This window comes from Pithys albifrons, chromosome 4 (genome assembly GCF_047495875.1).
Source record: "Pithys albifrons albifrons isolate INPA30051 chromosome 4, PitAlb_v1, whole genome shotgun sequence".
In the NCBI taxonomy this organism is placed as follows: domain Eukaryota; kingdom Metazoa; phylum Chordata; class Aves; order Passeriformes; family Thamnophilidae; genus Pithys; species Pithys albifrons.
Genome location: NC_092461.1, coordinates 90,189,612 through 90,202,175, shown reverse-complemented (window position 1 = coordinate 90,202,175; position 12,564 = coordinate 90,189,612). Strand labels below are relative to the sequence as shown.

At 35.7% G+C, this 12,564-nt stretch overlaps 1 protein-coding gene across 4 annotated transcripts in view; it reads right to left on the bottom strand.

The window, feature by feature from the left end:
• ZNF236 (zinc finger protein 236) overlaps window positions 1–12,564 on the bottom strand; it is an 81,362-nt gene that overhangs the window by 55,592 nt on the left and 13,206 nt on the right. For all 4 annotated transcript variants that reach the window (XM_071554934.1, XM_071554935.1, XM_071554938.1 and 1 more), the window contains exons 4-7: window positions 9,080–9,258; window positions 5,909–6,033; window positions 2,502–2,674; window positions 57–203 (exon numbers count right to left, since the gene is read on the bottom strand). In XM_071554934.1, coding sequence (XP_071411035.1) covers window positions 57–203; window positions 2,502–2,674; window positions 5,909–6,033; window positions 9,080–9,258 — 624 coding nt within the window. The remainder of the gene's footprint in view (window positions 1–56; window positions 204–2,501; window positions 2,675–5,908; window positions 6,034–9,079; window positions 9,259–12,564) is intronic.

Sequence of the window (12,564 nt, the reverse complement as noted above, 5' to 3'; positions counted from 1 at the left end):
TACAGACCTAATGAAACTTTCAAAGGCCTTTTCACAATATACCATGCCAAGCTTACCGCTGTAACATGAGAGACATCTGTTGAAGCACTTGCAGAATTCTGTGGACCACCCATGTGCATCTTGCTGATATGTGTATTTAAACTACCCAAGCTTTTGAAGACACAGCTACATTCTGTACAGTTGTATGTAGGACCATTCTTCACCTTAAAAAAAACCACAAAAAAATTTAAGTAAATTTTCCCTGCATTTACCCAATATGTTTTCCATTATTTATTCACATAACAAATAAACTATGGAATTATGAGACTAAAATGATTTATTTTTTCTAGTTACCGATATGCAGTTATGGAATCAGTCTGGTATATCCTGGATATCAAACCAACTGTAACCTACATGCATGACCATAATTGCCTATTACAACTTCTCAACACTGGGAAGCACCAGATGGTAAAACAAATGTCATCGCAAAACAGGCTGCAGACTTTTCCCTCTTTACAATTTCCTAATATTCCGCACTTAAAAGCAAAACTGAAATGCAACTTTATCAATTGTGTCTGAAGATGAAACATCGTACATAACAGAAATGGAGGTTTCAAAGTACAAAGAGAAAAATTTGCAGACAAAACCAACACAGTGAAGGGCAGGGAAGTTTAATATGTAGTTTGAACTGAACAAACAGAATAAGAAAGTGATCAGCAGCAGTTTGCTTGGGACTTTCAGACCAAGGGGTTAGGGTAATTAAAGCAGTTAAATTTTCAAATTTCAACCCTCCTCAAAGAGGTATCAACTAATAGAATACTGCTAAAACTGAACATCTGTAATTCATTATCATCTGTAACATTATTTTGTAACTGTCTCAGGATAAAACAAAGAATTCACAGAGTTCTGTGCAGGATTGAAGAAAATACAGCCATAGCAAGAAAGAAAACAATCAATAAATTACCCAAAGCAGTAACAAAAATGTAGACTCAGGACTACAAAATGCACATAGGATGTGATCGAGAGGTAGAATTGCATTTAAAATTGTTTCCTTCTTACAGAAAAACTGAGAAACACAAAACATTGAAAAATATTTTTTACTTCATGTCTAACAATCTTGTAATATTGAAAAAATTCAACGTAAATTATTAGATTTTTTTTGTGTAGCAAAATCTATCACATATAGGGAGCTGTGAACTGTGAAAATGACTAGTCATATAAAGTTACAGAATCACAGAATCAATTGGGTTGGGAAAGATCTCTGAGATTATCGAGTCCAACATATGACTGAACATCACCTTGTCGAACTAGACCGTGGCTCTGAGTGCCATGTCCACTCTTCCCTAAAACCCCTCCAGGGATAGTGACTCCAACACCTCCCTGGGCAGCCCATTCCAATGCCTAATCATCCTTTCTGTGATGAAATTTTTCCTAATGTCAACCTAAAACTCTCCTGGCACAACTTGTGTTATGTCCTCTACTCCTATCACTGGTTGCAGAGAGGAGAGACCAACTCCACCTGGCTACAACCTCCTTTCAGGTAGTTGTAGAGAGTGGTCACTCCTCTCTGAGCCTCCTTTTCTGCAGGATAAACAATCCCAGCTCCTGCAGCTCCTTAATGTCCTTCCTCACTTGAAGGGCCCAGAACTGGACACAGGACTCAAAGTTATTCTATTTAATACAACATACATTGAAAAGATCCTTAGTAAAACAATCCAGAAAGTATCTACCACTCTAACACAAAAATGGAAAACAAGAAAGCAAATCTTGGACAGAGTAAAGGGAAGAGAGAGAACAAAGATGATACTCTGCACAGAGGAAAAAAGCGCAACAAAATGTGCCTCTATCACTTCATACTTTCCAAATCAAAACTAGGTCTTCTCTTTCTATGGGTATTTCCAACCACAAATCACTAAAGTAAGCAAGGAAATTACTGAACAAAGTTGCACAGCCCATGTTGCTCAGAAGATTGTATTACTCTATCACAGCAGTACCTTTTGAATCTTAAAAACTGTCCATCAAAAAGAAAAAAAACAGGCATAAAGAGGTCTGAGACAATATTTTTTATCTTATTCTGAAATTTTCGTCCACCTGTAACCAAAAAACCTCTGAAAAATGCTGCAAGACATACACTTCAAAGGCAAATGGCAAGTAAGCTCAACAATGGAATTAGTGGGTTACTGTTCGGCCATGAAATTTTTCACCATTTTCTGCTTTGGTGCTTTTGGTTTACTTTCAATGAATTTAGTCCTCATCCTTCCCAGGACAGACATGGGTGCATTTCTATACATCTAAACCCATTACTTATTATTCTATCCATGTACTGAAAAGACAATGGCAAATGAAGGTTTTGCTACTTCTCCTACATATACATTTATTCAGAAAGCGTGCCAGTAAAAGCAGCAAACTACACTCTGTACTAGAGCAGTACATCTATGCTGGCTGCAGACAGCACCAGAGCACACAGGAACAGCAACAATTAAATAAGATGTCTGTCAGCACTAAGGGCTCGATGCATTTACCTCTGAATGAACTCTCTGTATATGTGACTGCAGGTTGCCCTTCTGGGAAAAGGCTGCAGGACAAAAGGCACAGGCGTGGGGCTTCTCCCCCGTGTGCTTGATCATGTGGGTCTGCAGCGCTCCCTTCTGGTTAAAGGCTTTCCCACACTCACTGCATTTGAAAGGTCTTTCACCTGTGAAGAAAAGGGAAGAGGAGGGGTGAGGAGATTGAAGGATGTATTAGCAGTTCCCTGTATTTAAACGGAACATTGTATAAGCTGAAACAAAATATTGCCCATAGACATCTGTGTATACTCACAAACAAACGGTATCAGGGAGTTTTGACAATCGTTTTAGCACAACCACCTGCCTAAGCACCTACTCTGATGAAAATGCACCCTGATGAAAGTTTTGTGACCTAGCTGATCATTACTGGTTAAAATGGGTAAAATTAAGGAAATCTATATGAAGCAATTATTCAGAACAGCTTCTCCCAGCTTGTGGTTTGGAAGATCTCAGAAGCTGCTATGCAAAAGCACTGGAGGGAAAAAAAGGGGAGAGGGAAAAAGAAAAAAACAAACGCTCATATATCCCTCTTGTACACCAAATCCTACAAAATGCAGGTATCTGCACTGAAACAAGCAGAGGGACCAGAGGGAAATGGACAGTAATAAATAAATAGCAGTAAAAAATTTAAACTTTTATTTACTTCAAAAATCAAAAGATCTTTCAGCAACACTGCGGAAGATGGCCTAATATGGTTCCCACTCCCAGTAACTATTAACAGCCATTCATTCTTTACAACCATCTACTGAAAATATGCAATAAAATATTATAGAAGATATCATACAATCCTGATCAAAAAATAACTGTAAAACTTTGAATACTCATATTCCTACTGAACATTAAAGAAAAACTAGGCAATATTGTTACAGGAATGCTCTGCCACAATTTCCTAATTTTGGTGCTCTCAGTGCTGCACATTATTCCAGTTATTTGTACGTTCACAGATTAGGCAGGAAAAATTTCACAGAAATTTTAAGTGACAGAACGTAAGAGAACTGCATAAACATATTACAAAGTTATGTATTTTAAACACAGAGATACTAAGAATAAACTTCAGTTTCTTAAAAATGTGTCTTAATTGACTAATGGGAACTTCCCACTATGAACTCAGTATAACCCCAACACCCTGGACACTCCACCTTTGCAAATTTCTTTAGCAAAAACATTATGAGCATTCTGTGCATTATGTCTGCTACACCAGTAAGTACCACCATGCTCTAAATATTTTGTATATTAAAGCAGTTCTAATGAATATTTTTATATGACTTCCAATTATATAGCTGTAATTACATCTACTTTAGACTTATTAGTTCTTAATTAAATTCACATTGCCTGGAATAAAAGCAGCTTTTTTTTAAATAGATTACAAGAATATAACTCACTATAGCAATGTATATTTTCTGTTCTGCTGCTTACGGGTTTTTAAGATGCTTAAAGATCTGCAGGTTTTAACTGTATATTTTATATTTAACTATGTATTTTACGTATTTTTAATATCTTGAAATATAGTGACAAAATTCCTATTGGGCTTTCACTAAGAACTGCTAGTGGACACAGAAGCATTGCTTCAGGTTAAGTTTGCCTATTTAAGTAAATCTCATTATAAAAACTAAATCTTAATTCTATTGTGGAAATGTGGAATTTCTCTACTTCTCAAGTATAACTTAGTAAGAGAGGGGGAATGAAGGGCTTGTTATTAAAATGGGAATTGCAGTCCCTGAGATTTATTTTTTTCCCAAAAGGGTGTAAGTTCTTGAAATGACTGGCTATGAACAAAAAAAAGTATTGCAATGAAGACACCAATGTAATGCTGCACAGGCAGCACAGACAGACTCTTCCAACAATTAAAGACTTGGGGATTCTAAATTCTTTACAGCTGCACAGGCAGCACAGACAGACTCTTCCAACAATTAAAGACTTGGGGATTCTAAATTCTTTACAGCAGAGTTGTTCTTTTCTACATATTTAGAGTACCTCAAGCAACTGAATGCCAGACAGATTGTTTGCAGGTTTAGATTAAAAACATACTTCACAAATTAAATGAGTATTAGATAGCTACTTAAAGTGACCTACCATCATGTGCAGACTGGGGCTGCATTTTTTGTCTCTGGCTTCCCAGTAGACAAATGTCTCTCTATTCTTCAAAAGACCCATAAATGTCCTTGAAGTTTTTGAAGCTTTAAAAAAGTGTCCTCAGCCAACTATGATCTTGTTTCCTTAATTTTGATTCGAATAAGCTAAAATAATGTATCAAATAGAGTCAAGACTGTAAAATACTCAACCTCATCTTTGCTGACCTTTTCTTGGGTGTTACTTAGAAGCAATTTTTTAAAGCAGGTACAAGGGTGACCTCTTGTGTTACTGTTCTATAACTGGATCTGTAGAACTTAAAAAGATACTTAAAAGTCACCCAATGGTATTTTTATTTCTCCCCTGGTAAACTATGCCATTCCTGCAAATGGCAACTCATCACACCACTGCCTGAACAGGTCGCTAATATGAACAACACTGCACACTTACATAACTGCATACTTGAAATAGCTAAAAACTAGACAAACAAATTTATTTCATATGTATGAAAAATACATACATACTGCATAGCACTGGAGCACCTTCAATGAAGGTTTTGTATAAAGCCAAACTCCTGCTGTACTACGTACAGCTGGCTGAAACTCAGAAACTATTCTCTAAGTCGTATGTAAACTTCAAAAACTGTTATATTATTTTATGCTCAGCATTTTTCAATTATTTCAATTGCTTAAGGGTTAAGCATGTACATATTTATGACAGCAACCCAGTAAAAACTATTTGCTATTCATTCTGCAAATCTGAACAGTCACCTGCACTTCTTCAATTACCAAAATTACAATTTGGGCTTATCACCTCCCAAGCTCACTTTGTAACTTTAAATAAATCAATTTAAAAATAAATGCAAGGCCACTATTTTAGCAGTACTATTAATTCTTGTGTATACTCTTTTTGGGATTAGAAATTTCAGAACCTGTTCACGTGAGTATGTAAGACCTTATTCAGAGTAGCTGACTGGCCCTTATCTAAGGATTCCAATTTTAGGGCCATTGAAACTTTAAGTACCAAAACTGGCATTTAGCAACGAATGAAACCTAAAAAAGTACTTGAATTTTTTTCCCTTTTTTAATTATATAAATCTGGAAATTCTAAAATATAAATTTCCTAAGCAAAGTAACCATGTAAGGTTTATTTTAAACCAACAGGTAACATCATCTGATGAGCCAAATGTATTGATAGCACTTCAAGTCCCAACAGGGAGAGAAAAAAAATAGCAGGTTAACTGAATTGTTTAAAATAAATGCAAATTAAAATAATTGCTTCCACAGCCTTACCTGTGTGTATTCTAACATGTCGTGTTAACTGACTCGGTTTCTGGAACGTCTTTCCACAGTGAGGACAAGAATACGTAAACCCACTTCTGTCAATGTTTCTGTTGTAAGATCTGGTATTTGATATCCTGTCATTAAAAAAATAATAAAATAATGACATAATTTTAATATGAAGCATTATTTTGATGAAGTTTTAGTCTACCCCATCATTTTAATACAATGTAAAACTGATAACTACATAAAATGCAAACAGCTCTTTTTAAAGTATATTTCTGTAATAAAAACTGATACATCCTAGAGGCTCTCTCAACACATTTGCAGGGTAAATTCTGCCAGAAGTATACAGTGACTTCACAAATACTATTTTCAGTAACTTTCATTTCAATATCTATTTCTTTTGCCTGAACACAGCAAGTCCTCTATTCTTAACTGGAATATGAAAATCTCATGAACCTGAGTACCAATGCACTTGATGAAGTCTCGTAAGAGCAGGAATTTAACAATCCAAGTATCTTATCCTGCCCCTCAAATACAAATCAGTCTCCTCAGAATCACTGTAACAGATGATATAGATTCCTAAAATTAATTTCTCTACAAAAATCAAACCAACCAGTTTAACTTACTGCTGAGAAAAATCAACAGCAATCTGAAAAATTGACTAGGAAAAAAAAGAAAAACAAAACCCAACCCTAGATCTTGCAGACCATCACAAGAACTCAGCTGAACAAGCAGAAACCAGAAGACAGTGGGCAAACCAGCAGAGTATTGAAGAGTATTCCATATCTTCCACAGTGCCTGAGTAACACCACCTATACATTAATCCAACTTGTCAGTACTGCTCAGTGCTAGCTGATATTAAACAAATCTAAATACCTCGTGTTTCTCTAAACAACTGAAAGAATGTGGAACAAAAGTGCAAAACACACCATCACATTGAAACACAACTTGTATAATAGGAAAAAAATAGCAGGGAAATAATAGTCTGTGCACAATACAAGAAATCAAACTTTTCTAATTCTTCATCTTTCCACTCTAGGAGAACATAGATATTCAGTGCATATTTAAAGGAAAGCACATTTTCCTTTCCAGTTACTTAAAAAATTATATGTATTTTTAAAGTCCTTTTATACCCTCACAGAATGAGCACAGAAAATATATTTTAATTTTACATATTATTCATTCTATCTACTAAAATTTAGAGAAAGATCCAGAATAAAGTCAACTGAAGATTGAAGAGAAGGAGAGAGAACATCACAGATGTTACAACCTGTGCTTTTCACCTCAGTACGTATCTAGACTGGTCTGATTGTCAGAATACACTCTTTGATGAGCAACATATCTCAGCTATATCTGGAGCACATTAACAAAGAAAATAATACCCAAGTTGGAGGCAACTGTAAGGACAATTCTTAAAGATCAGATCACCTCCTAAAGGACTTCATTGTTTACAGGCAGAATGACCATTTTCTTTTTAGCAAAAGCTAGCTACTAAATTTAAATTAGTATTAAATTCAAACTTAAAAACTTCCTAATAGCCTTCCATACAAATGATTCAGAGAACAATTACCTTTCTGGCAATTAAAGCACATCCACTCTATGAAAAGAAAGCTTATGGGAAGAAGGTTCTTCATAATTTTAAATTCTAAAAAAATCTCTGAAGCTTATTTTACTGAAAATTTTTTACTGAAAAAAATGACTGAAATTGATGTATGTCTTTGAACTTTAAATGTACTCTACATAACCAAGTTATACCAAATATTAATTTTTTGTAATTCATTAATTCTCTTTTCTTATGCAACAACAAAATCCAAATTTCCACATTTTTCCTTTCAAAATAATTTCTGATGAAACACAGAAGGTCTGAGCTACATGAGCTTTGTAATGAACTGGAGTGGGAACACTGTCATTAACTCTGCTCACATACAGGGGCTGTGTTTGGCACTGCTGGTGAAAAGACAATGCAGCACCATTACAGGTAGTAGTTTACTGAACTGCACTATGTTTCTACATCTGAACTGATAAATAAGACAAATCTCAAATAAGGAAGGTCTGACTCCAGAAGTAATCCATGCTTAGGAAAATAAAAAATCATCACAAAGCACTTAGATGTCCTTTATGTCAGCATGCATAATACCCTCTCAGAATCACAATCATTGTATTATGTTCACTTTACTATTCTGTATTTATTCATCCTAACATCTCTACACAGGAGATGTCCACAACAAGAATGTTTTTGTAAGTAATATTGTACATTTATATAACCCAATACAAACATAACTTCATACTTCAAACCCTCAAATTTCTGTTTACAAACGGAAATCTACAACAATACTTTTTTCAACCTCCTCAAACACAACTATTAATATCTTTGAACTTGTATCATCTGCCAATAAAAAGAACTGTTAAATAGCCAATATTTCTTGTTTTTAAATATGTAATTTTCCCCATCTGTTTTTATAGGAACAGAGAAAAGATTAAAAGACACAAATCACCTGTCATGACTTTAGGCTTTCTTGATGTATAAACTAAACAAGCAGAAGTAAGTTTTTCTTCCTTCTAACTTAAAAAAATTCTCACATTCCTAAAAGTAAAGTTAAGCTAGAGAGCTGAAAGAAAGGACAGAACAAATACCCAGAAAAAATAAGAACAGCATTTATCAGGCCTCTTTTTTTTTCCTTGCATTTCTTGCCTTTTCAGATTTACAAGAAACTCATGGGAGATTGTGATGAAGACCAGTTGTAAGAAACGATTAAACTGCAATGAACAACTCATCTTTCCAGAAGGCAATCATGAGAACTTTTGTCATTATAATAAAGGCTATGTAAAATTAATACACATTTGCTTCAATGTACTGCTATTAGCCTTTAAAATCATAAACACACTTCAAATATCACTTTGCATCAGAAAAACTTAACTCATGTTTACAAATAGCTAGCAGATGAACTATGCTTAGTATGTGCGCCTAAATACAAGGGAAAAAAGCCTCCAAAAATAACCATCCACTTTAGCAAAGTTTTAAAAAGCAAATGCCATTTCATAACAGCATACCAAAAAAAAAGAAATTATCTGCACAGATCCTGGTACTTTGCTGACTGGAAATGCTACTCCTGCTTTTCTCAGCTATCACCATAGAAGTAACATCTGCTCATTTTGTTACAATCCCGTGATTGTCACCTTATTTTGTAGTGAGTTTTCATGTGCTCCTTTAACTGTGAGGAAGTTTCAAATTCCTTTTTGCAAGATTTGCAGCTGTGGATCCTACTGCCTGCCAATTCTTGACGATGTTCTTCCATGTGGATGGACAGCTGACTCTGTAGAGTGAATTCATCTCCACACTCTGAACAGATAAGATTCTGAAAGAAATAACAGACGCTGATTTTTAAAAGTATTCCCATACAGCAGTGCACACACACAAGCTTTCCTCAAGCAAATTAACATATCCTTCTATGGACATTAGCAGCTGCAAGCAAGCAGCAATAGAAGTATACAACTAAAAAAAGTTTATGAGCCCTGTAATATAAATAATGAACAATAATCACTGCAAGATTATATTAATATTTATATTTTAAGAAACTACACTGGAACTGAATTCAGAAAAAAGTTCATACAGCAGCAAAACCAAGCACTTCAGTACCAACATCAGCATTCCCTATTCCCTTGGGAGGCTGATTCAAGACACACACAAACTTAGCTCAGTGCCATTACACTATCACCTACAGACACATTTGTAACAAACATTACTTTCTAACCACAAGCATCTTAACTGTAGATTCAGGGATTTCACACTTGTACTGGTTAAAATGATACAGATTGTCATTTTAAAACAGTAATTAGTACTGAATTTTATTATGCTATCTTCACAGAAAAGCTGATAGGAATCAGTAGGGACACATAATGTTCCTGACAGATAACCTATACATTTTACAGCAGTGTTAAACACACCATTTCCCAGTTATATTAGTATTCCATGTAATTTAGAATGGAAATTATATTTCTAGAGTATAATGCAAAAGTATTGTCAATTCTCTGAAATTCAGATGAAGATAGAAGTCAAATATTGTTTCAATGAAAACTAAAAGCTCTGCACTTATTTGACTTCCTTCTGTTTTTTGAAAACATTAATTTCATTTATCAGTCTATATTTTATGCAATCTAAGCTGAGAGTTAAGCTTAAATGTCTAAAAATATCCATCATCTCTGTTATCTGTTCCTCACTGGTGTGCCTCAGTAACTTCAGGCACTTTATTTTTTAGAAATTGCAATTATCACTGCAAGTGGAAGTAGTTTTTATCCTACTCACTTTTTCCCCCACTCCTTGGATGACGAACAAGAAAAAACAAAAACAACAGAAAACAAGCGTTCATTTAAATAAGGAATTGACAAGAACATTTTAATCAAGAGGAACACAGGTATGCAATATTATTTTGAAAATGTTTTGACAATAAATTTCTTCCTCAAGTCTAAAAAAAGAAATGCAGCAGCACCACCAGGCATTTCCACAAAAAAACTTATAAAGCTGAAGCTCATTAATGAAACTAATTACCAACTCAAAAATTACTTGTTTAATCTAACCATATGTCATTATTACTGGACTAAAGCTACCATGTGAGACAGTAAGTAATACTTTCTTTAGGACATACACTCAAATCTGTGTAAGAATACTTACTGAAAAATACTGTTCTTGTGTCACACATTTAGTTTATGATGATCCTTTCATAAAAGTAGGGGGAAATTATATGAAGGGAAGATTATAATGTGTACTCTACCAAGCTCAGACCTCAAAATTAAGTTTTTCAATCACTTCTCAGCATTTTTCCAACATACAGGTATGACAATAAGTTGTTAATACACATATTTGAATAAGCAACTTCCACAAACAAGAGGATAGCCTAAGATAAAGCATTTGAGACAATGGAAGTCTGTATGTTTCTATTCAGTGCTGTGGAACTGGCTGTAGGAAAGCAAGATCAGGGTAAAGCAGAAGACAAAGTAGCAGTTTTAATGCAATGAAGTTATTTTTTTCAGTTTTTCATTCAGTATTCCTGTGTCACCATGTCCAAAAGTAGCAGTGTACATTTCCACTGAGGAAAGGGACAAAATCAAGGATCTTGTACAAGATTGGGAATATTTTTTGTACACATTTACACAAGGTACATTCTTAATGAGTTATTAAGAGAAAGCTACCCCAAATCAGTGAGGAATTTCAAATGTGGAGTTTTTCCCTTATACCAGTTCATCACACACAAATCACAAAGGTCTGAGTTTCACAGGCACACTCTCCCAAATCTAATTGGAGAGGTCAAGAGGCTAATATCACTAATTTCTTTTCTTGCCCTTCTGCATTCATCTGTAGATAAAGCTCCCTGATGCAGCACAAAACAGGGCTAAAGTTATCAAAACTGCAGCTTGTGCAGCAATCTCCTCAACTGCTGCATATATACCCTAAATGAGTCTCTACCTTTGTTCTGTTCTCAGATTTTTAACCCTTCTAACAGCAAAAGGAAGAACAGCAAACAAGAGGGAGAATGTACTCCATTGGTAACTTCTTGTCCTGCACATTGTAAAAACTCTTGAATGACAGCTAGAGCCAAAATCAATACTTGTAGCTTCAAATTCAAATTACAGCTCTCCTACAGGTCCTGGTCATAACTACTGTGAAAGTTATTCCTGCAGTTCTCTTTGAATTAATTGTTGCCATTCATCTCTGTTTTATTACAAAATTACTGGGCATTATAAGAATACATTTGCTAGCAACTGAAAGGTGTTCATATTTTTATAAACTTAATTTTCAAGCTGCAGACTGAATTTTAAATTAGAAGGCATTACACAGCCTACTCTCCTGACATCTGCACCAAGTATCAAAATCAGAGCTGCAGAAGTGCTGGGAAAAATCACTTAGTGGTGGAAATGAATACCAAAGTCACGCTTCTGCATCTTTCCCTGATGCTTGGTTTCCTTATTCTGATGTTTCTAGCAAATCATAAATCAAGTTTCCTTAAGAATACCCATTAAGCCATGTATCATTATAGATACATTAACATGCAACAAAAGTATCTTATGGAGCAGATCAACCTGAGGGCAATCACACAGCACCTACAGGATGGACAAGGGATTAGACCCAGCCAGCATGGGTTTAGGAGGGGCAAGTCTTGTCTGACCAAACTGATCTCGTTCTATGATCAGGTGACCCACCTGGTGGATGAGGGGAAGGCTGTGGATGTGTCTATCTGGACTTCAGCAAGGCCTTTGACACTGTCTCCCATAATATACTCCTGGAAAAGCTGGTGGCCCATGGCCTGGACAAGTGTACCCTCTCCTGGATTAAGAGCTGGCTGGAGGGTCGGGCACAGAGAGTGCTGGTGAACGGAGCTGCATCCAGCTGGCGGCCAGTCACCAGTGGTGTTCCCCAGGGGTCTGTATTGGGTCCAGCCCTGTTTAACATCTTTGTTGATGATTTAGATGAGGGGACTGAGTCCGTCATCAGCAAATTTGCTGATGACACCAAGTTGGGAGGGAGTGTTGACCTGCTGGAAGGCAGGAGGGCTCTGCAGAGGGATCTGGATAGACTTGAGAGATGGGCTGATTCCAATGGGATGAAGTTCAATAAGGCCAAGTGCCGGGTCCTGCACTTTGGCCACAACAACGCCCTGCAGCGCTAC